The 25,759-nt window shown below is 44.6% G+C and overlaps 1 protein-coding gene across 1 annotated transcript in view; it reads right to left on the bottom strand.

Annotated features, from left to right (window-relative positions):
* Positions 1-18,143, bottom strand: part of SORCS3 (sortilin related VPS10 domain containing receptor 3) — a 466,176-nt gene extending 448,033 nt beyond the window's left edge. Inside the window, exon 1 of the mRNA XM_055561093.1 lies at positions 17,969-18,143. Coding sequence (XP_055417068.1) covers positions 17,969-18,143 — 175 coding nt within the window. The remainder of the gene's footprint in view (positions 1-17,968) is intronic.
* Between the last annotated feature and the right edge of the window lie 7,616 nt (positions 18,144-25,759).

The following is a 25,759-nucleotide window of genomic DNA, read 5'->3' as shown; positions in this document are numbered from 1 at the left end:
TCCCATGGACGGAGGAGCCTGGTGGGCCACAGTCCATGGGGTCGCTAATAATCAGACAAAACTCAGTGACTTCACTTTCACTTTCCACTTTCATGCATTGGAGAAGGAAATGGCAACCCACTCCAGCACTCTTGCCTGGAGAATCCCAGGGACGGGGGAGCCTGGTGGGCTGCCGTCAATGGGGTCGCACAGAGTCGGACACGACTGAAGCAACTTAGCAGCAGCAGCAGCAGCAGCAGTGCCAGTAACTAATGTCTTTATTTGTCACATCCCCTCTCCCTTTCATTCTTCTATTCCTACCTATGCCAAACACAACATAAGATTCTTGGTGATAAAGTGATCAGAAGAGAAATGGCTCTTCCTTTCGTAAGATTACATATTTCGTGAAGCCAGGACCCACTGGGTCCAGCCTTCTGCCTCCTTGATGGGGCTCTCCTGGCAGCGTGGAAAGAGCACTTACAACTAGAGGGCTGCACTCAAAACCCAGTCTCACCATATGCTACTGGGCGAGCCTGAGCAACTTATTTACGTTTTCAGAATCTGTTCCAATTTCCTAAAATGGGGATAATGATTCTCCTTCCCCTGCCAACCTCACAGGGTTTTTGAATCAAATCAAATAAGGAAAGTTGACCTGCTTTAGAAGCTGTACAATGCAAATATGAGTTATTAGTATGATAATTATTCTTCAGGAGGCAAGGCTTCCAAGTTATCCTTATTTGATGGGGTGGTGGGGGGGAGGATTCAGATACTCGAGTTGCTAAGCTCCCTCTGAAAAATACCCACACGTTCTAGACCCCAGTTGTGATACAGGAGGCTACAAATCAGACGTGGTGTGTTCTCTGGGCTCCTCTACTCAGCTTCAGCTTCAGAAGGAAGGCAGGAAGCCCCAGGGGAGCCCTGTCCTCTGAAAGGATAATGCATAATCTGCAAATTCATAAATCACTAGGACGCTCTCGCCCGTGAGCACATTCAGCGAAGTGAGGACCTTTAATGCCTGTAAAATTTTACTCTGAAGGAAAATTACTTTAGTTCATTAAACCTTCCTGAAACCTTGGTGTCTTTAAATCCATCAGGTTCTATACATGCCCCCTGAAGTTCCCCTCATGTCTCACCACCACATTCCTGCCCCTACCTGATAGTTCTTTGTTTCCAGCCAATTAAAATAGGGACCATGGCCTTTAGTGAAAGTGATCAACAGTGGTAATGTAGTAAGGATGCTAAAACATACTCCTCAGGGACTGTACACAAGAGTATATTTTTCAGTTTCAGCAGTGTCTAAATCCTGGAGTCCTCATCCCAACTCATGGGGCACTTCCCCCAGGGAACAGAAATTGAGTATTGGTAGTCCACAGCTGATGCTGGGAAAGATTGAGGGCAGGAGGCAAAGAGGGTGACAGAGGATGAGATGGTTGGATGGCATCATCGACTCAATGGACATGTGTTTAAACAGTGCAGGTTTGATGCACGATACTGGATGCTTGGGGCTGGTGCACTGGGATGACACAGAGGGATGGTACGGGGAGGGAGGAGGGAGGAGGGAGGAGGGTTCAGGATGGGGAACACGTGTATACCTGTGGCAGATTCATGTTGATATATGGCAAAACCAATACAATATTGTAAAGTTAAAAAATTTTTAAAAAAAGGAAAAAAAAAAGAAAAGAAAGAAAGAAAAAAAAAATGAAAAAAAAAAGAAAGAACCTCAGCATGACCCCTGATCCCACCCTCATCCCACATACAGCAAACAAACACAAAATCTTCTGAAATGTATGATAGTCCACTGAATCATCCAATTTCTGATTCTCATAATTTTTTCATTCACCCACTAAGCAAATATGCATGGAATGTTTCCCACTGGCCAAGGGCTATGGGTTCAGCAGTGAGGAAAACAAACCAGCTTCTCTGCCCTCAGAGAGCTTACATTCTGGCAAGGAAGATAAACAAACAGGAAGGTAAGTAACACAGTAGTCAGATGATGGTGAGTGTTAAGGGGTGGGGGTGGGGAGGGGCAGGTGGATAAACAAAAGGAGAAGAGCAAGTCCTAACATGCAGGGTAGTTCAGGGCTATGCAGCTGCAGCAGAATAAAAGGAGCCCAGGAAAACTATGAAAAACTGACACTCGAGCAAAATCCTGAATGAGATGAGGGATGAAGCCATGTAAGAGACAACAAATGCAAAGATGCTGAGGCCTTTCATATTCAATCAACATCAAGAGGACCAATGAGGATGGAGCTGAGAGACAAGAGAGAGCAGAAGGAGATGAAGTCCGGGAGATTTGGGGAGGCTTAGATCTTGCTGGGACTTGTGAAGGACTGTGAAGATCCTGGCTCTTACTGAGTGAGACGAGGAGCTACTGGAGGTTTATATCAGAGGACTTCAGTGTTCACAGGGTGACTCCGGTTGCGGTGTTAAGAAAGGAAGGGTGGGGAAAAATTCGAATTTGGATTGTGTTGTAACCATCCGGGTGAAAATGGCCCAAACAAGCATGGACAGGAAAAGAAACATGGTCTGAACATACTTTGAAGGTAAAGCCAGGAAGATTTGGTGAAAATTTGGATATGGGGTGTGAATAAAAGAGAAGAGTCCAAAATGACCTTCAGATTTGGGACTAAGTAACTGGAAGCATAGAGGTGCCGTTTTATGAGATAAAGACCACAGCAGAAGGAGGTTGGGAGGAAAGTTGAGATGTTTAGTTTTGGACATTAAGTTTGAGATGCCTAAGAGAATTCAAGTGGATGAGTCAAATAGCTGGATTAATGAGTCTGGAGTTCAGGGCAGAGAGTCCAGGCTAAAAATATCAATATGGGAGTTGTCAGTGATTCAGTTCAGTTCAGTTCAGTTGCTCAGTTGTGTCCAAACTCTTTGTGACCCCATGGACTGCAGCATGCCAGGCCTCCCTGTACATCACCAACTCCCGGAGTTTCCTCAAACTCATGTCCATTGAGTCCATGATGCCATCCAACCATCTCATCCTCTGTTTTCCCCTTCTCCTCCCACCTTCAATCTTTCCCAGCATCAGGGTCTTTTCCAATGAGTCAGTTATTTGCATCAGATGACCAAAGTATTGGAGTTTCAGCTTCAGCATCAGTCCCTCCAATGAATACTCAGGACTGATCTCCTTTAGGATGGACTGGTTGGATCTCCTTGCAGTCCAAGGGACTCTCAAGAGTCTTCTCCAACACCACAGTTCAAAAGCATCAATTCTTCGGCCCTCAGCTTTCTTTAGAGTCCAACTCTCACATCCATATACGACTACTGGAAAAAACATAGCTTTGACTAGACGGACCTTTGCTGGCAAAGTAATGTCTCTGCTTTATAATATGCTGTCTAGGTTGGTCATAACTAGGTTGTCAGTGATTAGATGGTATTTAAAGACATGAGACTAGGTTAGATTGCCAGGACATGGAGTTTGAATAGAGAGAGAAAGATTGAAAGTTGGGGCATTTCAGCATTGAGAGATCAGGGAAATGAAGAAGGGAAACCAGTATGTGCTTTAAACCTTTCGAAATTGGCACAGTGAGTATCAGTGTCCTGTATAAATATTCACCAAATGGTACTTACTACAGAAGAATCTCTCAATAAGTAGATGGAACAAGATGGCTTTCTGTTGAGGCCAGTAAGCCTTTCTCTCCAAAATGCCCCCATCTGCTCCATGGGCTCTTGTGTACAGTGGCTACTATGGTAGAGATAGAACCTTTGCCTACATTTGCCATGTACTGGTGGCTCAGACAGGAAAGAATTTGCCTGCAATCTGGGAGACCTGGGTTCCATATCAGGGTTGGAAAGATCCCCTGGAGAGGGGAACAGCTACCCACTCCAGTATTCTTGCCTGGAGAATTCCATGGACAGAGAAGTCTGGCAGGCTACAGTACCTGGGGTCACAAAGAGTCAGACACAACTAAGCAACTTTCACTTCACTTTCCCTTGGCCAAAGCTGACACAGGCATCAGTACTGCTGAGTCCCCAACCTGACAACCTCAGAAACCAACACTCAATATGGCACCTGGTGGCAAGTTGACTGCACCGTCTCACTCCTATCACATAGAGGAAGCAATTTCTTCTCCTTGAACTTGCTTTTCCTTGCCCGCAGTGAATACACTAGAATCAAAATTTTTAAATTTCTGAGCACCTTACTCACTCTCATGGATTCCCACACAATTGCATCTAACAAAGGAACACATTTCCCAGCAAATGAAGTGTGGTCATGGACATGTTGATGGAATCTGCTGGTCTTCCTGCAAATTTCATCAGCCAGAAGCAGCTGACCTGATACACTGATTGAATGGACTTTCAAAGATTCAACAGCAAGTACTAGCTGGAAGCCAGCACTGTGTGAGGTTGTGGTGCTATCTTCTAGGATGTGAATGTAACTAGAAAATAAACCAAAATTCTGATACAAAGGTTTGAGAACCAAGGGACAAAAGTGGGAGTGTTCCTCTCATTGTTCCTTGACATAAACCATCACAGAATGTTTTATTCACGTCCCCACAACTTTTGGCTCTGTCAATAAATTAACAGAGAACACCTGTCCCATTGAACTGGAAGCTGAACTGAATACTCAGCAACTTTGAGCTTCACGTGCTACCAGTGAACCAACAGGAAAAGAGGAGGCTACTTACAAACGGGATGAAGATGTACACTCACAGTAGCTAAAGGCGTGAACTGTGCTGCTGTTTACTCTCGGCTCAGCCCACTTTCCTGCCTAATTATAGAACATAACCAGGACCCTGAGAACTGTATTTCTCAGACCCTCCTGTCATGTGGCTTCTGATTCTGCCAGTGGGGCGAGGGGTACTTGTGCGGACATGTAGACAAAGGAGAAGCTACTCCCTGCACACTTCTGTAGGCAACAGGACACCAGCAGCAACACTGGGTCCCAGTGACATGTGAGGCAGGTCCCTGGGCCCTCCTTGTGCAGCTCAGCATACCCACAGGAATTGCAATGGGAGAGACCCTTGGCCTCTGTACTGCTCTTCTTCCTCCCGGGCAGGGGGGTTAATAGTTCTGCAGAGTTGAGCCACTACATTTTCTCCTTCTTGCTCCTCCAGTCTTGCTGGTACACTTGCAATCAATTCCTGTATTTGATGACTTCTCTCTAGAAATACCTAGAGTCGGGGACCCTCACTGACACAGAATGGTCTGCGAGCTTAGAGGAAACTCAGGGGAGTGTGTGTTCTGGAAGCCATGCAAAGAATGGGTTTCAAGAAGGAAGGAGTGATTGGCCATGTGAAATGCTGCTGACACCTCATGTTCAAGGAAGATGAACCACTGGATTAGCTACTAGTTGACTTCAGGGGCCTTCAAAATAACTAGTTGACTTAAGTTCTCCCCCTTCTTACATCCTTACACCAGAATGACCTTTCTAAAGTAGAGGCTGAATTCCATTGCCTATGCATTGTCAAAAGATCTATAGTGGCTCCAGGCCGCCTTTCAGATCAAATTCCCCAGCACAGCATAAAAGGTCTTTCTCAACTTGGCCCCAATTGACATTGTAACCCCCCTCTAGAGCCACTTTCACAAAACAACATCTAACTTCTAGCCACATCAGAATACCCATGTTTCTCCCTGTTCCATGCTCCCGCACATTCACACAAGCTCTTTTCTGTCTTCTGAAAGCTCTTCTCTCACTCTTCACGTGAGGATCCTTTTCTTCAAGGCCTAGCTCAAATACCATCAACACTCTGATGTCTTACCTGTCCTGCAAGACAGAACAGATCTCCGCTCCCATCCGTGCTCCTTTGCCTTGTTGCACATACTTCCACTATGCTACTCACAGTGGGTTATAATTGTCTATTTGCATAGGTATCTCCACCATAAGGGTATGTGCTCCTTGAGGACAGACATCATTTTTCTCATCATTGTACTACAAGAGTATTATCACACTCTTCATTAGCATGCTGCCTATTAGCCAACAGAGATATGATGCATTCAGTGAATTCAAAGTGTTGCCATAGGCATTCAAGGGAGGAGAAAATGAGTCTGGACTGGGGTGATCAAGATGTCCTCATAACGGATGAGAGGCATAAGTAAGGTCATAATAGATGGGTGGAAGTGGACATTCCCAGATGTCTTCTTTCTAGAGTATCTCATGTAGTTTTTCAAAAGTATCTTTTTCCTGGATAAATTAGTCTGCCAAATCTCCCCAAAAGGAAGAATTCAAAGCAACTGTGAAAGAACTTCAAGAAGGTCCAGAGGATAAAACAAAAGGAACACAAAGCCAAGGAGGGAAGATTGTGAAAGCAACCTTCCTATATGACTGCATGAAGTTGTTTGTTTGTTTAGACTTTTTTGATGTGGGCCATTTAAAAATCTTTATTGAATTTGTTACAATATTGCTTCTGTTTTAGGGTTTGGTTTTTTTGGTCATAAGTCATATGGGATCTTAACCCCTGAACCAGGAATCGAAGACTCACCCCCTGCATTGGAAGACAAAGTCTTAACCAGTGGACCACCGGGGATATCCCTATGACCAAATTAAGTTTTAGAGCGATTTTAGGGACTTCTAAAGATGACAAAGATATATACCTATACCTGACTGGACGTAAATGAAAGAAAACAGTATGTCTACAGCCAGAAACATGACTGAGTAATTTAGACAAGAGAAGAACAAACACAGAAAAGGTAGCAGTGGCAATGCTAGTATATCCTGAGCACCTACAAGATGCCAAGCACTGTGCTTGTGTTCTATGTGCATTACACAGGCAATAAGCATAACCACAGTGAAGAGCAGCTATCATCATCCACACAGTCCAGATGAAGAAACTGTCCAGGCCATGCTGCTGGGGAGAGGTAGGAGTCAGCACCCAAACACAGGTTTGTCTATTCCTATATGATTCAAGAAAGGGATACGAGATAGAGAAATTAATAGACATTAGGAGAAGGCAATGGCACCCCACTCCAGTACTCTTACCTGGGAAATCCCATGGACAGAGGAGCCTGGTAGGCTACAGTCCATGGGGTCGCGAAGAGTCGGACACGACTGAGTGACTTCACTTTCACTTTCATGCATTGGAGAAGGAAATGGCAACCCACTCCAGTGTTCTTGCTTGGAGAATCCCAGGGACGGGGGAGCCTGGTGAGCTGCCGTCTATGGGGTCGCACAGAGTCGGACACGACTGACGCAACTTAGCATTAGTCATCCCTAATTAAAATGGGACCATTGTTAAGAAACCACTTTGCAGCATGTGGCAGCTGAACAAGGCAAGTGGCAGATCAAGGAAGCAGAATGCAGCGTTGTTGAAACTAGGAGCTTGTGAAAAATGGCTGTTGAGTAGTGGGAGGTTGTCCTGGTTTTGTGTAATGAGCCATTAAAAATGAATTAAAAATCCATTCACTTTCATTTCCTAAGAGACACTGAAAAGGAAGGAGACAGCCATCTCTTAGAAATGATTTAGGTAGCATGCAGTCCAGTAAGGGGGTGGGGCCAAATGACCCCAGAATTCCCTGCCAATGTCTGTATTTCATGATGAGAGATCACCAGAACTAGAGTTCATTAGCTCAAAGTGTACCATTAACTAGGACTCTGAGCTCACACCTTCCTACATGTCCATCACGCCTTCCATCCAACCACCACCAGCACTACTCTCATGAGGAAGCCAAGGTCAGCAACAGGTGTAAACAGACAAAAGATGAAACCGTGGCTCCAAAGCCATTGGCGTGAAACTTCTAGAGATAATCATCAGTACAGAGGAAAATATAAGCAATCTGTTACCTTGGTAATAGAGCAAAAGCTCTGACCCAGACAGTCTTAGTGTAGAGTTCAGGCTCTGCCATTTACTCTCTGTGTGACCTAAGGCAAGTAGCTTGCCCCATGGAGTCTCGGTGTCCTTATCTGGACAATGAAGCCAGTATCATTCCCTTCACTGGATTTATGTGAGGATTAGAATTATGTTCCAGGCACATGGTCAGGCCTCAGTACACATTAGGTTCATCTCTGAGCAAACCAGGTCATTTGCCCACCCGAGTAGGAAAATGGCATGCCCCAAAATGGAACATGTCACTTCTTTAGTGATGACAACTCGAAGCTCAGAAAATAAAGAGCAATTTCACCAGGCCTCTCACTCATGTAGAGATGAAAGCCTGGAGCACTCCCTGGGTGCTGGTGCTTACCTTGAGTGGACATGCATTGACAGCCTCAGCAATGGGAAGATCACAGGCCCATCAAGTCCATTTTGCCTAGTGTGTGATCCTACCCACTTGTCACTTTCCATTTCAGAGTCTGTCTCTGCTTTTCCTGCCTACAGGAATGCACACTCTCCTTCCTTCCACCATTCCTGTCAAGGGGCATCATTCCCTCTTAGAGCTCAGGAACTGAAAGAGCTTTCAGCCAAACCATTGTAGCTGCTGAACCAAGGGGATTTTCAAGGGATAAGAAAGTCCCCAGATTGGAAGTAGCTAACAGCCCAAGAGACCCAGAGTAGGGATTTGAGGAGGCTGTAAAATGCCTCAGGGCAACACAACGGTCTGTCCTATTTTTCACAATATCTTCAGCACCTGGGACAGTACCTGACACGTCCCAGACTCCCCATATAGAAGGGTGGAATGAATGACCTACCATCTAATCCCACGATCTGATGTTTCTCACAGCCTATCTCCTACTCAACCTGACACATTACTACATAGTCTCTCATGGTCAGTGTGTGCATGTGCAGTAGCTCAGTTGTGTCCAACACTTTGTGACCCCAGGGACTGTAGCCTTCCAGGCTCCTCTGCCCATGGGATTATCCAGGCAAGAATACTGGAGCGGGTTGCCATTTTCCTCCTTCAGGGGATCTTCCCAACCCAGAGATCAAACTTGCACCTCCTGTGGCTTCTGCGTTGGCAGGCAGATTCTTTACCACTTGGGAAGCCCTCTTATGGTCAGTGTACCATACTAAATGCTGTGGAGGATGTAAGGATGAAGGACACAACGTTCCTGACACTTTCAGTGCAACCAGAGATACACATTTATACAACCACCTTCAGTGAAAGTTGCAACCACTCTGACTTGCACCTGGTTGTAAGTCGTTTCACCTTTTGTCTCACGGGAGTTTCACACTAAACCTGCAAGGTTGATATGTGATAGTGATTTCCTAACAGGGATGATGTAGAGGATTACCCTGTGTGAAAATTTTTACAAGAGTACTATTTGGACTGGCTTAATTTAGTAGGTGAAGAAGGCAATGAGCTTTTCAGGCTAAGGATAAGCATGGGAAGACTCAATTGGGCTGAAATTTCCTGTCATGTTCCAGGCTCGGGGTGGGAATTGGCAGGGCAGGGGGTCTGCTGAGGTTAGAGCCTCAGGTGTGTGGAGAAGGAGATGGAGACCCAGGTTGGAGTCAGACAATTCTTTTAACTACTAGGTATGTAAGTTTCCAATTGGATGTAACACATTATTACAAACAAAGTAGCTTCAGTTCAGTTCAGCTCAGTCGCTCAGTCGGTGTCCAACTCTTTGCGACCCCATGAATCGCAGCACGCCAGGCCTCCCTGTCCATCACCAACTCCCAGAGTTCACTCAGACTCACGTCCATTGAGTCAGTGATGCCATCCAGCCATCTCATCCTCTGTCGTCCCCTTCTCCTCCTGCCCCCAATCCCTCCCAGCATCAGAGTCTTTTCCAATGAGTCAACTCTTCACATGAGGTGGCCAAAGTACTGGAGTTTCAGCTTTAGCATCATTCCTTCCAAAGAAATCCCAGGGCTGATCTCCTTCAGAATGGACTGGTTGGATCTCCTTGCAGTCCAAGGGACTCTCAAGAGTCACAACATAAATGTATTATCTTACAGCTTGGGAGATCAGAAGTCCAAAATGGGTTTCAATGACTAAAACCAAGGTGTTGGCAGGGCTGTATTCCTATATCCCTTCTGGAGGTTCTAAGGGAGAATCTGTTTTCTCGCCTTTTCCAGGTTCTGGAGGTTATATGTGTTCCTTGGCTCCTGGTCCCCGTTCATCTTCAAAGCCAGCGATGACTGGTTGAGTCTCACATTGCATCACTCTCACTCAGACTCTTCTTCCTCCTTCTCCCCCATTGAAGGATCCTTCTGATTACATTAGACCCAACCAGATAACCCAGGATACTCACTTTATCTTTTACTCAACTGATTACAGCCATATTTCCATCTACTGTCCTAACTCCCCTTTGCTATGTAATCCAAGGTCCCAGAAATTAAGATATGGATATCTTTTGGGAGGACACTATTCTGCCTAGTACATCAGGTTAAAGAGTTCCAACTCTTCTCAGGAAATAACACACAAATGTCTACTGTGCTTGAGCAGGTGAAAAATCATTTGGCAACTGCATTTTGGAAATCAAACAGTCAGGAATATGAAGGGTAAATCAGTGAAGATGAAAAACAGAAAGTCAGGTGAGAAGGATATCGCAATATAAGAGATAAGAGAATTGAACTAAGACAATGGTGATAGAAAAGGAAACAGGGAAAGTAGTGGGTGGGAGCCCTAGGAAAATTGTTGCTAAAAATTGCAAACAGAGCACAATAAAAAAGCATTGAGTCATAGATACCTCTGATGTTTTCAAGAAGTTAATGTGCTTCATTTTAATTCAAAGGCTTGGGCTTGAAATCCAGCTCCAGCACTTTCAGGAGGACCATCTAACATGTTCCCATGGCCTAACCCTCTCATGCCCCTGCTTGGTTGAATGGGTTTTCAGCTTATTTCCCTGCACCTATGCATTCTCTCTTTGTTGGAAACATGTTTATGACCAATTTGTTCCTTGTGCCTCACCTTTTTCTTGCTCATCTGCCTAGGGGACTGAAGGGCATGTTTGTTAATTACTATCTGCTCAATGCCCGAGCTTCTGAGAATCTTCTTCCCTCGATTAACATTTCCTGGCTTCACTCACACAGCTGGTTACCTCTTGAGCTTCTTTGGCAGACTGCTTGCCTGGATCTTACCCATGGGTTGTCAAGAGAATGGACCATGGCAGTCAAATACCAAGACCTAACAGGTGAAGCACTGTAGCATTTGTGAGGTGGGAAATGAGGAGGGGGTGTTGATTTTAATCCGTTCAAGCTCCTGGACAAGCACTTGATCAAAACCCCAGGGTTCTAAATCATATAGTAAAAGGGCCATCCATTCAGGTAAGAGAATGCTCATAAATCCCAGACATTAGAGGTAAAAAATATTTAGGGTATAATCAGGGCCATGCCAGACCCAGAGAAGAATTGTTCTCCTCCAGTCTCCTGTAGTGGCCAACATTCCTCTAGCAGCCAAACCAATATTCCCGCTAGAAAGTTATCTGGATTGCCTAAAATAACACCAGCCTGGACTTCGTCTCCATATAACACCTTGGAAAGGAGCAGAACCTCCAACGGCTGATGGTGGATGATTTAAGAGCCCTCTTGTGTGTAGCCTAGGACATAATAACAAAGAACACACAATTTATTTGTATTGATTCACCAGCACACATTTGATCATATCTCCTTGTCATTCCTTTGGCTAAGAATCCATGGCCACAGTCCTGAGAAATTTATCTTTCACAAAATATCTCTGTAAAAAAATAAGTTCCTCACATATCTTAGCTACAGCAGAAGAGTCAGGTCAGAGAGGCTTGCCAAGGAAAAGGGAAAAAGGAGCCAGCAGCCTCTTTGTGTGCTGACCCTGTTCTAAACAATCTTCCTTCCACACACAAGGTGTGCTCGAAAATTAAAGCTTCAGTTCTGGGACAGGGACCATCAGATACACAAACAGAAATCAGAGCCAGATCAGATTATTGCTCTAGAAGAATAAGGAGCACAGAGGAATGGGTTGGACCTTGAGACAACGAGAAGGAATGTAAAATAAGGAGCAGAAACAAGTCTGGACCCCATGTGAGACTCAGGCAGCATGAAAGTGCCCAGATGTTCAGCACTACTTTCGCATAAGCTTGAACGAAGGTTATTCATCCAAATAATCTTGTGGTGGTGGTTTAGTTGCTCGTGTCCAACTCTTTTGCAACCCCATGGACTGTGGCCCTCCAGGGTCCTCTGTCCATGGGATTGCCCAGGGCAAAATACTAGAGTGGGTTTCCATTTTCTTCTCGAGGGGATCTTCCTGGCCCAAGGATCAAACCCCAGTCTCCTGCATTGCAGGTGGATTCTTTACCAACTGAGCCACCAGGGAAGCCCCTGCTTTGGAAGATTATTCCTTCCAAATAATGTTTTGCTAAGCATCTACTATGTGCCTGGTTCTGCTCCACAAGCTGGAAAAGGTTACACACAGTTGTTTGCTTTCCTCCAGAGACTCTCAATCTAGTGGGAGGGGGAAAAAAGGCAAGTAAGCATTTTATTTAATGTGATTTCTAGTGTACTACTTATTGCACTAACTCAAAAAATTCTGTGACTTATAATTCCATGGTACAGTGGCTCTTCTTATTCCATAATACAACAAAAAATCCTGGGAAAAATAAAGAGAGATGGCATGCATTTTAACAAGGTTGAGCAACCTGGGTGGACACAAGGATCTTTAAACTTGATGTGGAATATGTTGAATGGATATCTAGAAGGAAGCCATTTGCTATAGATGGTTTTATCTCATTGTAGGATTTCTTCTTCAGCCTATTCAGCTGCCCTCACCATTAATAACACTGACTGCTGCTGCTGCTAAATCGCGTCAGTCTTGTCTGACTCTGTGCGACCCCACAGACAGCAGCCCAACAGGCTCCTCTGTCCCTGCATAGCCCCAAAAGAAACAGAAATCCTTTCTGCTGTCACCAACAACATGCATGTATCCTTCTCTCCCTGCCAGCATCCCCTTACCTACCCTCAAGTGTCAGCTCCAACCTCACCCCCAGCAGAAAGCCATCCCTCCTTACTCCAGTCCCCACTCATCTCTCCATCAATGGTCAACATATTTCCTGGGATCTCCCATCCTATATGTTTATCTTACAATTTGACCTCAACACTCCTATTGAGTGGTAGAGGGAGTTCATGTCCCTCCCTTGAAAGCAGACCTATCTTTGTTATTACCTTAACCAACAGAGTAGAGGGGAAGTGGTGCTAAGTGACCTCCAAGGCTAGCTTGTGCACTCAGGATGGTCACTCTCAAGGTCCCAATGCCATGTGTAAGGATGCCCAAACCGGTCCACAGTGGGAAACACCACACACAGGGGCCACAGTGTTTCAGCCCACAGCCCAGCTGAGGACCCAGTGGGGAGCAGGCATCAGCCACCAACTCTGAGCAGGGACAACTTCAGAGCCTGCAACCCCCACTTTTGGGCCAGCCTCAGTTCTGGCTCCTTCCAGTGGAGGTTTCAGACAAGGTTTACCTAGTGCCCTGTCAAAACCCTTGACCCACAGAATCATGAACATAATATGTTCATGAACATGTTTTCCTTTTGCACTACTAAATTTTGGGGTGGTTTGTCATGCAGAAAAAGTACCTGGAACACAGGCATAAAACATGTGCAGCATTTAAGGCTTCCAGTCATTATGCATGTGGAATTAGTTTTCTAATGACTTAAGTTATGTAGATCTAATTTCCATAGATAGAATGTAAACTCCTTGAGAGAATAGATTAAGACCCTATCAGCCAACTTCCAATGGGTACACTAAATACCACCTGCCCTAAAACATGTTCATCAAGAACCACTCAGACTTGCCCCCTCCTTTGGGAATGCCACATCTCAAAGAGGGCATGATCACCCATTCTGTTGTCCAGGCCAAAAGTCCAGGAATCCTGCTATATTCTTCTGCACACCACATGCAAATCCACTCCATTACTCTTCCCCTACTTTTGTATCTCCCTCTTCCATGCATGGCTACCACTCCTTCCCAAGTTCAAATTCTCATCCTCTCTCATGAGCTCTGTTTTATCTGCCTCCTTACTGGTATCCCTGTCTCTAGTTGCACAAGTCCTTCTTCCACAAGTTGCCAGGTTGCCTTCCCAACAAGCAAGTAAGACCATGTCATTTCTACAAATCCTCGGTGACTCCCTACTGCCTACAGGGTAGAATGTAAAGTGACCAGCATGGCACAAAGGCCTTCTCAACCTTGTCCAGCCTAGGTCTCTATCCTCATTTTTTGTCACTAGCTCTTTACTTTCGTTTCTACTCTCTGCATTACTCTGAACCACAGAATGGAGAAAACTATTTCTGAAACTTTTTCAATTATCCCCCCAAAATAATATATAACCAGGGCATTTTGGCTTTATTTATTTCTATCTCTCTCTCTCTCTCTCTCTCTCTCTCTCTCTCTGTCTCTCTGTCAATCGTCTTTCACAACCCTATCTAGACTCTAGATCTGTGCTTTCCAATTAGCACTATAGGCATTAGCTACACAGCAATCACTTAAATTTAAAAAATAACTATTACTAATTCAGTTCTTCAGTCACACTAGTCACATTTCAAGCACTCCACAGTCACATGTGGCCAGTGGCTACCATACTGCAAATAGTAGATTACAGAATATCTCCATCATTGCACAAAGCTCTGTGGAACAGTGCTGCTCTAGAGATTCTCAGCTAAGAATTGTTCTTCAACTATACTCTGTTCTCACTTGCCCCCCGCTTTTTTTCACATCCAAATTACTGGTATAATAGATAGCCAGATTCTCTATGGGCTTCCCCAGTGGCTCAGAGGTAAAGAAACCACTTGCCAGTGCAGGAGATGTAGGTTCAATCTTTGGGTTGGGAAGAGCCCCTGGAGAAATGAATGGCAACCCACTCCAGTATTCTTGACTGGAAAATCCCAAGGCAGAGGAGCCTGGACAGCTACAGTTCATGGGGTTGCAAAAGAGCCAGACATGACTTGGCGACTAAGCAACAAAAAGATTCTCTATGCTGCCCAGAATCCATGCTCTCTCCTCATGGGAACAATATCACTTTGAGGAGGCAAGTCTCCCCATGATAAGACGTGGTTCAGATGGTATGGACCATGCACTGACCCATCCTAAGTTGAAGGAGTACACTCCGTTTGGCTCTATTCTACTCCTATGGCACAGTGGTTGGCTTAGGGGAAAAAAATATGTTACCTAACTAGAATGAAATGAAATGAAATTCAGCCTGAGTCTTACTGGGACTTCTGGGAGAGAGGACCATCCTCTTTCAGGAAACATCCTAACAACCCCACTTCTTTTGATAACATTGAATAAAGAAATGAGTTCTAGAATAACTACAACCATTTTGCTGTCTTGAAGGGAGCTTCTGAAGTTGCTGAAGGAAGACAAAGTAAAATTAGCCAACAATGCACAACCCAGTAGAAATACTAAGGGAACCTAATTCCTTGATAATATCATTTGAGCTGCTGGATCAAGCCTGACCTGAAGCTATTGACCTCTTACCTTCTATGTCACATCAGTCAATAAATCTTCCTTTTGTTTCAGCCCACATATTTTATTAACTATTATACTTGAAACACTACTCTCATATTTTAAGCTTCAAATTAAAGTTATCTTTTGCATAAAGCCTACCATGACTCTTTCAGCGGACTCTGCTACTCATTCTTTTATATGTCCCTCAATGCATCCTCGGAGAAGGCAATGGCAACCCACTCCAGTACTCTTGCCTGGAAAATCCCATGGACGGAGGAGCCTGGTGGGCTGCAGTCCATGGGGTCGCTAAGAGTCGGACACAACTGAGCGACTTCACTTTCACTTTTCACTTTCATGCATTGGAGAAGGAAATGGCAACCCACTCCAGTGTTCTTGCCTGGTGAATCCCAGGGATGGAGCCTGGTGGGCTGCTGTCTATGGGGTCGCACAGAGTCGGACATGACTGAAGTGACTTAGCAGCAATGCATCCTAATATTACATCAATGTTTCACTGAATTGTATTACTGATATTTTATTTTCTTTATATATTATGAAATATGTTGAGAGCAAGTTTTGAGCCTCTTAATCAGTATTATAAATAAATAAACTAAAATAACTAACTAAACCCTAACATAACCCTACCTGATACATAATAGACGCTTAAAATATCTGTTAACAAGTAAATATAGGACAAATAGTAGTCAACTGACACATTTCAATTAATAATAATAATAGAAATAGAAGTCAATATTCACATCCATTTTCACCTTTAATCCTCAAAACCCTATGAAATGTGACTACCCCTATTGCCAATTTTTTTCAGGGATGAACCAGAGTTTTTTTTAAAGTATTCATTGAATTTGTTACAATGTAGCTTCTGTTTTATGTTTTTGTTTTTTGGCCATGAGGCATGTGGTATTTTGGCTCCATGACCACGGGTTGAATGCACACCCCCTGCATTGGAAGGTGATATCTTAACCACTGGACTGCCAGGGAAGTCCTGAACCAGAGTCTTTAAAAGATTAAATAACTAAGTAAAGTCCCACAATACATAAATGGTAGTGCTGGTATATTCTTTCCTCTGAAAAATCTAGCCCTGTTCCCTCCCAATGTTTTATATTCCACCTCCTTCCTGATTAAGAGCATCAGTTAACTCAGCAATATCAGTGCCACTAAAGTTCCCAAGGCGGCTGGGGTACATTCGAACCTTTGCTGAATCTCTGCAAGACTAAGTTCAAAGTAAACCCAATGAAATCCTCAAGAGAGGACCACAAAGTCAACCTCAAGCCAACTCTTTATTCCAAGCTCAGTGCTTAAGGAAGACACAGGAACTGGCAGGTGGGCTTCCAGAGCTGTTTAAGCAAGCTCAGCTCTTCAGGAGTGAGAACTTGACACTCCTTCCACAATTCTGGCCACCTCTCCACTCTCCTGAAACCTAAGCTCCACCCTAAACTTTGCTTCACACCCCACGCTCAGGTTCTTCCTCCAGGCCACCTACCTGGGCTCAGGCTCTGGTTTTTCTTCTAAAGTTGGAACTCTGACTCAAGAGAATAGGTTCCCTGTGAGTAGGAGGTGACCTGGGGAAAGGGAAGGGGTGTGCCTACTATCACTGTACAGGACTCTAAAGGGTCCAGGTGGACGGTGTGCAGCTCTGCTTCAAGCAGAAATTAACCCAGAATCACAGCAGAGATGTCATTCAACCAGCTGGCAGGTGCCCGATACCTAAAACATGCCACAAGCTTCTCAGGTATTGTAGGCCTATGAGGCAGGGAGTGCACTAATACAGGTGAGCGAGTGGAAGGCTTGGGATGGGAGAATGTGCGGGAGAGCATCAGAAAGAAAGAGAGAAGCAGATGTACGCATGCGTGTGTGCACGTACCTGTGTACAACACATAATATGTAAGAACCTCTCTAAGTGTGGCTTGGGGACCATATGAATCAGACTCATCTGAGCAACTTACAAATACACAGATTCTGGATCCCACCCTTTCTACACTGAGTAACATCTCTGAGAGCTAGAACTCGTCATCTGCCTTTCACAGGCCATGCCTGTAGCCAAGGCAGCACCTGACTGACTCTTGCAGAAATCAAACCTCCTCTGGGCTTGGGGGCAATGGACACACACTGCACCCAAAGGCAGGGAAACGGGTCCATGAAAGCGCATACAGAGATGCTCACCTAGAATCTGGGCAATGTGACATCTTGGTACCCAAGCTGAAGGCTTGGCTGCTCTGCGACTCTGACAGCTGAGTGCCTCTAGGGCTGACCTGTGCCTGGGGGAGGCCTTTCCTCAGCAACTGTCTGGGCTGCAGGCTGCTACAGGGCTCTGTTCCCACACAGACCTAACTGCCTACAGGAGCCTCCAGAGGAGGCCAGAGGACACACTGCCTCTGGGGAAACTGGATTTGTTTCTAGAACTCTAGTAACTCAAGACAATCGAGAATTATTAATACATGAGCAGTCCTTCCAGAAGATACTGGGGCTGGGGGGTATGGGAAATACCAGAGTAGGGCCAAGGTGATGGAAGTCTTACAATGACTTTAATTTTTATTCCCAATGGGCCCAGAACAAGGAATATGAATCCCTGGCCTTTATGCAGTCAAGATCTCTGGTTCAGCCAGGAGCCTCCCTTCTCAGATATGAGCCTCACTCAAATTCTCCAGTAGCCTCTAATTAATCCAGCCCTGAGCAGCAGAAGTGTCACATCAGATAACCAGCATGGCAGGATGCAGCCACGGGACACCTACAAGCCACCATTGATGATACATCCTGTGCTGAAGAGTGGACGGCCCCACCAGAGGAGCTCACCCCCACCATGCAGCCAAGGTCTGCAGAGGCCCCCTGCATGCTGAGGAGGACAGAGTTCTCAGGATTAAGTCCTAGGCTCTCCCACAGCCAGTCTGGAGGAGGTAAGCCCGTCATCATGACACAGCTGTACCCTGGCTTCTGGACCAGGGACTGGCATGAAAGAGATACTCAACAAACAAGTTGGCTGAATGAAGGCAGGAGCAAAGTCACAGGTGGTTAATGAGCTCCTGGGATAGATATTATTTAACAGAGAAGAATTACCCAAAAAACTAAATGTATAGTAGAAAGTGAAAAGTGAAATTGAAGTCACTCAGTCCTGTCCAACTCTTTGCAACCCCATGGACTGTAGCCACCAGGCTCCTCTGTCCATGGGACTTTCCAGGCAAGAGTTCTGGAGTGAGCTGCCATTTCCTTCTCCAGGGGATCTTCCCAACCCAGGGATCAAACCGGGGTCTCCCGCACTGCATACAGACACTTTACCATCTGAGCCACCAGGGAAGCCCCAATGTGTAGTAGTCAAGCCCTAAATCACAGAAAGTAAACATTCTTGGGTTTGCTTACATCCTGGGTTACATCCAACACCACCACTTCCTGCATATCCTTGAGCAAGTTATTTAATCCCAAGAGCCTCCCTTTCTGCCTCTGCACACAGGCACGCAGCCTTCATAGGGCTGCCGTGAGGAATAAAGAAGAAAACTGTCAATCAGAACCTAGCATCTAACACATAGAAGGAAGTTAGGCAATGTTAGCTGGCATTAGAATTAGCTCCAGAAAGTCCCAGTTCTCTTAAGAGGTAGAGGAGAGAAGATATTCCAGAGAAACCCTCCAAGTTCAGGCCTGTTCTCCCCCTCATCCAGCTGAGGAAGCTCAGGCTCAGAGAAGCTAAGAAATCTCCCCCAGGCTACACAGTGCAGAGTCAAGACTCAAGTCCAGGTGGGACCTCAAGGCCATTGATCTTTCCTCAATGTGGTTTTTAAAAATCTCTGGTGGGTCTGGAAGATGACCTGGAGAACCAGGTCCTGCCTGGTCCCCTGGGCACAGTTGGGAATCCACTAAATTACCAATTCCCTGCCTTCAATTAGCTGTCATTCCTATAATGTGAAAACAAGCTGTCAGGGAAAGAGCAAATACAAGAACAAGTAAAACAACTAGCAAAGTGAGGAAGTTTGGTAGTTTCTCCTTATATTGGAAAGGATAACCACCTGATGGTCCAAGACCAGAAGTCGTGCTTATGGACACCAGGGAGAGACAGAGATGCCTGAAAGCACAGAACAGGTAGTTTAGAAGGGAAGAAAAGCAAGTGCCCGGCAGACCATCTTCAGCAGATTTCTAGAAGAGCAAATTAACTCTCTTCTGAAAAGCTGGGGTCCCACTTGAATTAGCGGAAATTAATTCTGAATTTACAAAGTATAAGAATACCCTCTTGAACCCAGAAGACAAAATTCAACACACACCAACCTGAGTGATAACAGTTGACAGTGGCAGTACTGAGTTGTCTCTGTCTGGGTTGGCCTCAGCACTTGGAATGAGTTAATGCACAAGAACCTTTTAGGATTAATTAGTTATCATTCCCCCATCATACAGATTTGGAAATGGAAGCTGAGAGGTGGTTGAGTCGCTTGCTTGAGGGCCACTCGGACAAGCAGTGCTGGAGCAGGGTCTGGGTACATGGGTTCCAGCACCCACCCTGCTCTCCCAGAAGATGGGCTAAAGGCCCTGGGAGTGGCCTTTGTAAGTAAGCTGAGAGAGTGGGTGGGCCTAGAGCTACTCAGCTCGCTAGGTGCCTTCTCGTAGTCTCTGCAAACTCAGGATATGCGGGAGACGCAGGCTCAATACTTGGGTCGAGAAGATCCCTTGGAGGAGGAAATAGCAACCCAGTCCAGTATTCTTGCCTGGGAAATCCCATAGACAGAGGAGCCTAACGGGCTACAGTCCACAGGGTCGCAAAGAGTAGGACATGACTGAGCACACAAACTCTCCTGGGGATGCTGGCCCAGCCTGCTAGAGAGCGTTCTAGCCAAATGACAAAGCTATTTATGCAATTACCCAGCTAATTCCACTTCGGGTAATATACTCTTATATTCCAAGGAACGCATTCAGGAAGAAAAAGAAAAAAAGCTATTTGTATGGAAATGTTCACAACACTGCTCTCCATCACAGGAAAAAGAAACAAAAACACACACAACAATTAACCTAAATACCCAATAGCACAGACATATTCAAGCAATTAGTAGCATATTCTATGATGGATTCCACATTACTATTACAAATTAAAAATTAAAGCTACATGGTCTATTTTAAAACAGGTGGAAAAGGTAGAAACATACTTAAAATTACAAATTAGACCAAAGAGTGCATTCAGGGTTATTAGAGCTATATGCAGATATGTATATCCACTGATAAGCTGGTGTTTGGTATCAATGAGATTACATTCTATAAAGGTATACACACACACACACACACACACACACACACACATTTATATATATGGGCTTCCCAGGTGGCGCTAGTGGTAAAGAACTCACTTCCAATGCAGGAGATATGAGAGACACAGATTTGATCTCAGGGTCAGGAAGATCCCCTGGAGAAGAAATGGCAACCCATTCCAGTATTCTTGCCTGGAGAATCCCATGGACAGAGGAGCCTGGTGGGCTACAGTCCATAAGGTCACACAGAGTCAGACATGACTAAAGCAACTTAGCATGCACACACATATATGTACTGAAAATTTGTTTCTGTTTTATGCATTGATTTGCCTGAGATCTAACTAACATGTAACTGGGGAAATGCTAATATATTTCCCTTTATACATGGCCAGAAGTGATAATCAGAATAACATCTTGATCATTAGGATCAAGATGACTATACTTTGAATCGTAATTTGAAACCTTTATTTATTTATAGCTTACTGTATTCAAGTATGTTATGTTCCAGGATACCCAATGACCAACTTCTAAATTATTGTTTGCTACTGTGGTTAGTTATTATTAATCCCTGAGGCTTAGCAGACGCACCAGCAATAACTGTGTACACATATCCTTCGTCTGTTAATATTGTTTGTCTGTCCTGCCTCCTCCTTCAGACTGCAGGCTTTTGATAAATAAGGATTGTGTCTTCCCTCTTCTTCCAAGTGTATCCATAGAGAGCATCTCTGAAGTTCTCATTCACAGACTGGATTATCAGTTAGAATTCAATGATGAAGAGGAAGAGAAAAGGAAGAACCATAATTATCAACTGTATTTAAAGCTATAATAATGTTAGAGACTTAAAAATAGGATCTCACTACAAATAAGCAACTTGCTGTGTTTTATTTTGGCATAGGGCTTGAAACAAATAAAATGCTTTCCATATCCATTAATTAATAAGCAGCATCTAGTATTCCCTAGTAATGCAAAGATAAATTAGACCCAGTCCTGCCCTCCTCCAGAGTATTTCACAACTAGTGAGTTAGATACATGAACACAAAATAGTAATCAAAAGAGGATGTCTTTAATAGAGGTTATTTAGCCAGTACTCTTGCCTGGAAAATCCCATGGGCAGAGGAGCCTGGTAGGCTGCAGTCCATGGGGTCGGTAAGAGTCAGACACGACTTTTCACTTTCATGCATTGGGGAAGGAAATGGCAACCCACTCCAGTGTTCATGTTGGAGAATCCCAGGGACAGGGGAGCCTGGTGGGCTGCCGTCTGTGGGGTCGCACAGAGTCGGACACGACTGAAGCAACTTAGCAGTAGCAGCAGCATGAGGTGCTGTCAGTGAACAGAGAAGGGCAATTAGGTCAGACTTCCAGGAGGAGGAGGAGTGATATCTGGGTTGAGTTCCAGAGGATGATTAAGGAGAGGGAGAGATGGAAAGGAGGAGGGTGGTGGAAGAATAGGATGAGCGCAGAATTCCAGGCAAAGTGAAGAATGCCTGCCAAGGCAGAGGCATGACGATTAACAACAAATCGATCTCAAACACAGAGTCTGAGTCTAGGGCAGCCGAGGTTGTGTCACTACAAAAGCCTGGCTTTTGAGAAGGGTCTTGCTTGATTATTTGGGGTAGTATGTGTCCTAGGAATGGGAAAGGAGAGCAGAAAGATGGAAAGGAAGGAATACAGCAAGTGACACACCTCATTGCAGCTAGGCAGAAAGAGAACTTTCTGAACCCCATCTCCAATCTAAAGGAAACTAGGTTCCACTTCCCCAACATGCTGGGACATTCAAAACACCGCCACTCCCACTGCAGTGAAGAACTAGCAACTTGGAAGCCATTCAGATACAAGATGTTCTAGTGGAGTGTTACATGATTAAGATGGGAGAGAACACATATAAATTTCTACCTGGTAAGTTGCAAAGTTACTCTGGAACACAGTGAAAAATAATCTTAAGTTTTCTTAAATTAATTCTAGAAACCAAAAAAAAAAAAATTGACTCCCCTAAATATACTTTATCTCTCACTTTATCAGTGAGAGAATTTTCATGTACAAAGAAATAACTTAAGATTTCCAAAATGTTTGTGACCATGATAGAAGAACACATATAAATTTCTACCTGGTAAGTTGCAAAGTTACTCTGGAACACAGTGAAAAATAATCTTAAGTTTTCTTAAATTAATTCTAGAAACCAAAAAAAAAAAAATTGACTCCCCTAAATATACTTTATCTCTCACTTTATCAGTGAGAGAATTTTCATGTACAAAGAAATAACTTAAGATTTCCAAAATGTTTGTGACCATGATAGAAGAAAATTATCTTCTCAGCAAACCCATCAAAATGCTGTTGTCCTGATTACTAATTTTGTTTCAGAGATGAATTATTTATCTTTAATGAAATTTCTTCCTACCCAGAGCATCATCAGTGGAATATTCTCATTTGGGGCCATCAGTTCGACTCATGGAAAGAGCCAAGGATTATAGAAAGGACTGACACAGTCAACCCTGAAGAGAAGAAAGCTTCCCTAACCCGAGGATATGTGGTGTGCTCACACCCAATTCACCCGGGAAACGTGTTGATGAGGACACAGAAATGGGATGCCTCAGGTTTGACCATTCAGTAAATATTAATGAACCCTCTTCTATGATCCAGCCGTTGAGTCAGGTGTGTATTATATATATATATATAAATGTATGTATATACATATAAATATATGTAGGCTTCCCCAGGGGCTCAGCAGTAAAAAAACTGCCTGCAATGCAGGAGATGTAGATTAGATCCCTGGGTCAGGAAGATCCCCTGGAGGAGGGCTTGGCAACCCACTCCAATGTTCTTGCCTGGAAAATTCTATTAACAGAGGAGCCTAGCAGACTACAGTCCATAGAGTCCAAAGAGTCAGACACAACTGAAGCAACTGAGCACACATATATAAATACATGTGAAAGTGAAAGTGGCTCAGTCGTGTACAACTCTTTGTGAACCCATGGAATTGGGGAATATACAGTCCATGGAATTCTCCAGGCCAGAATACTGGAGTGGGTATCCTTTCCCTTCTCCAGGGGATCTTCCCAATCCAGGGTTCAAACCCAGGTCTCCCACATTGCAGGCAAATTCTTTACCAGCTGAGCCACCAGGGAAGCCCAAGAATACTGGAGTGAGTAGACTATCCCTTCTTCAGCATATCTTCCTGACCTAGGAATCAAACTGGGGTCTCCCACGTTGCAGGTAGATTCTTTACCAACTGAGCTACCAGGGAAGCATAAATATGTCTATATAAATATACACAATTAATATATATAAAAAATACACTGCCCTTGTCAAAGAAGTGAATATGTAATTACAAATTATAATGATGTTCTCTGAATTATAAAATAAATATATATCTTTATATCTTTCACATTGTGAGGTCAGAAATGTTCTTTCTAAACAGTGATAGCATATTGAAAAGCAGAGACATTACTTTGCCAACAAAGGTCCATCTAGTCAAGGCTTTGGTTTTTCCAGTGGTCATGTATGGATGTGAGAGTTGGACTGTGAAGAAAGCTGAGCACCAAAGAATTGATGCATTTGAACTGTGGTGTTGGAGAAGACTCTTGAGAATCCCTTGGACTGCAAGCAGATCCAACAAGTCCATTCTAAAGGTGATCAGCCATGGGTGTTCTTTGGAAGGAATGATGCTAAAGCTGAGAAACTCCAGTACTTTGGCCACCTCATGTGAAGAGTTGACTCATTGGAAAAGACTCTGATGCTGGGAGGGATTCGGGGCAGGAGGAAAAGGGGACGACAGAGAATGAGATGGCAGGATGGCATCACCAACTCGATGGGCATCAGTTTGAGTGAACTCCGGGAGTTGGTGATAGACAGGGAGGCCTGGCGTGCTGCAATTCATGGGGTAACAAAGAGTCGGACACGACTGAGCAACTGAACTGAACTGAACTGAAACGGTGAATGAATCATGGGAAGTAGCTAGCCATCTGAAGAAGGAAAGAAGGAAAATCACTGAACTCACATGGAACACTAGTGGTGAAGACTCAGGCTGAAAACACTCAATGCCTTGGGGTAAAAATCAAAAAGGAAGTCAGCAAGGCTGGAGCACGGCAGATAAGTGTGAGCTGGAGTTAAGAAGGTGGTGAAGCAGGCAGAGGCCGTGTAGGACATGGAAAAAGAAAACTATCCTAAGGATGATTTTGGAGCTAAAGACCAAGGATCTGTGTCTTGGAGTTAGAGGTGAATATAATCATGGTTCTGTAGGAAAGAAAGAGATGGGCTTTTCCCTCTGTTGCCAGACAGAGACATAAAATTCAGATACCCACCACCCACCTATAACACCCTCATCAAAAGGAAATGGAAGTTGAACTGGCCCATACTTCCCCCAAATACCACTCTTCTCATCCTCTGGGAGGCTCTACAAGCTCCCCTTTCCCAGCCGATTCCCAGGGAGCACTACAGCGCTCCCTGCTACCACCTCACCTGACCCCTGCCCACAAGCCACCTACGGGCCTGAGCTGAAGCTAGACCATCAAAGAGAGAAAGCTGTTTCCCACCAGAACAGCCTTGGCTGGGGGCTGGGCGTCTCAGGTCCCCTTCTTTCCCATCCTTACTGTACTAGTACCACTACATCACTCACTGGATTATTTCAACATTGAGTGCTGTTATTATTTAAGAAAACAAACCTTTTACTTTTGGAATTGCAAACTGAGAGTAGAGATAGAATGTAGAAAGGAAATAATATTTGAGTCAGAGAGGTTTTGTTTATCTGCTATTTTAACTGAAAGAATATAACAAAATCTAGGTCAGAGTTTTTTCTACTATTGTGACTGAATCGACCAAAGAATTGCTAGAGCCAACAAAACCCTGGAATAACTAGGAATGGGCCTAATGAGTCAAGAACTGAGCACCAGCCTATCTGCACCAGCTTCCTTTCTTTAACATGGAAATGCCATCTTTGGAAGCAGGAGAGCTCTCCAAGGGGAACGGGGTCTCCACCTACCCCTCATCTAATCATTGAAGGTGTCACTTTGGGATTAATCCTTTCTGATGCACACCTCCCAGCAGGCAACTCCCTTGTTCTCAAAATATCAATGGCTTATCTACCAGCCAACTAAGGCCTGGAGTCCTGAGGTTAGAACGCAGGGCCCTCTGACATCTGGCTCCCCATCACCTCCCTGCATCACTCCCCAAATGAACATCAGGTCTCCTACCCAAAGCTCTGTTTCCACAGCTCTTCCCAGGAGATGCTGTGCTTCGGTCATTCCAGCTCTCCCTTCTCCTCACTCCATAAGGCTCATCCCAACTTCCGGTGCCTCTCCAGACATCCAG

Source organism: Bubalus kerabau, chromosome 22 (genome assembly GCF_029407905.1).
Source record: "Bubalus kerabau isolate K-KA32 ecotype Philippines breed swamp buffalo chromosome 22, PCC_UOA_SB_1v2, whole genome shotgun sequence".
NCBI lineage: Eukaryota > Metazoa > Chordata > Mammalia > Artiodactyla > Bovidae > Bubalus > Bubalus kerabau.
This window is presented reverse-complemented; position numbering and strand designations above follow the sequence as displayed.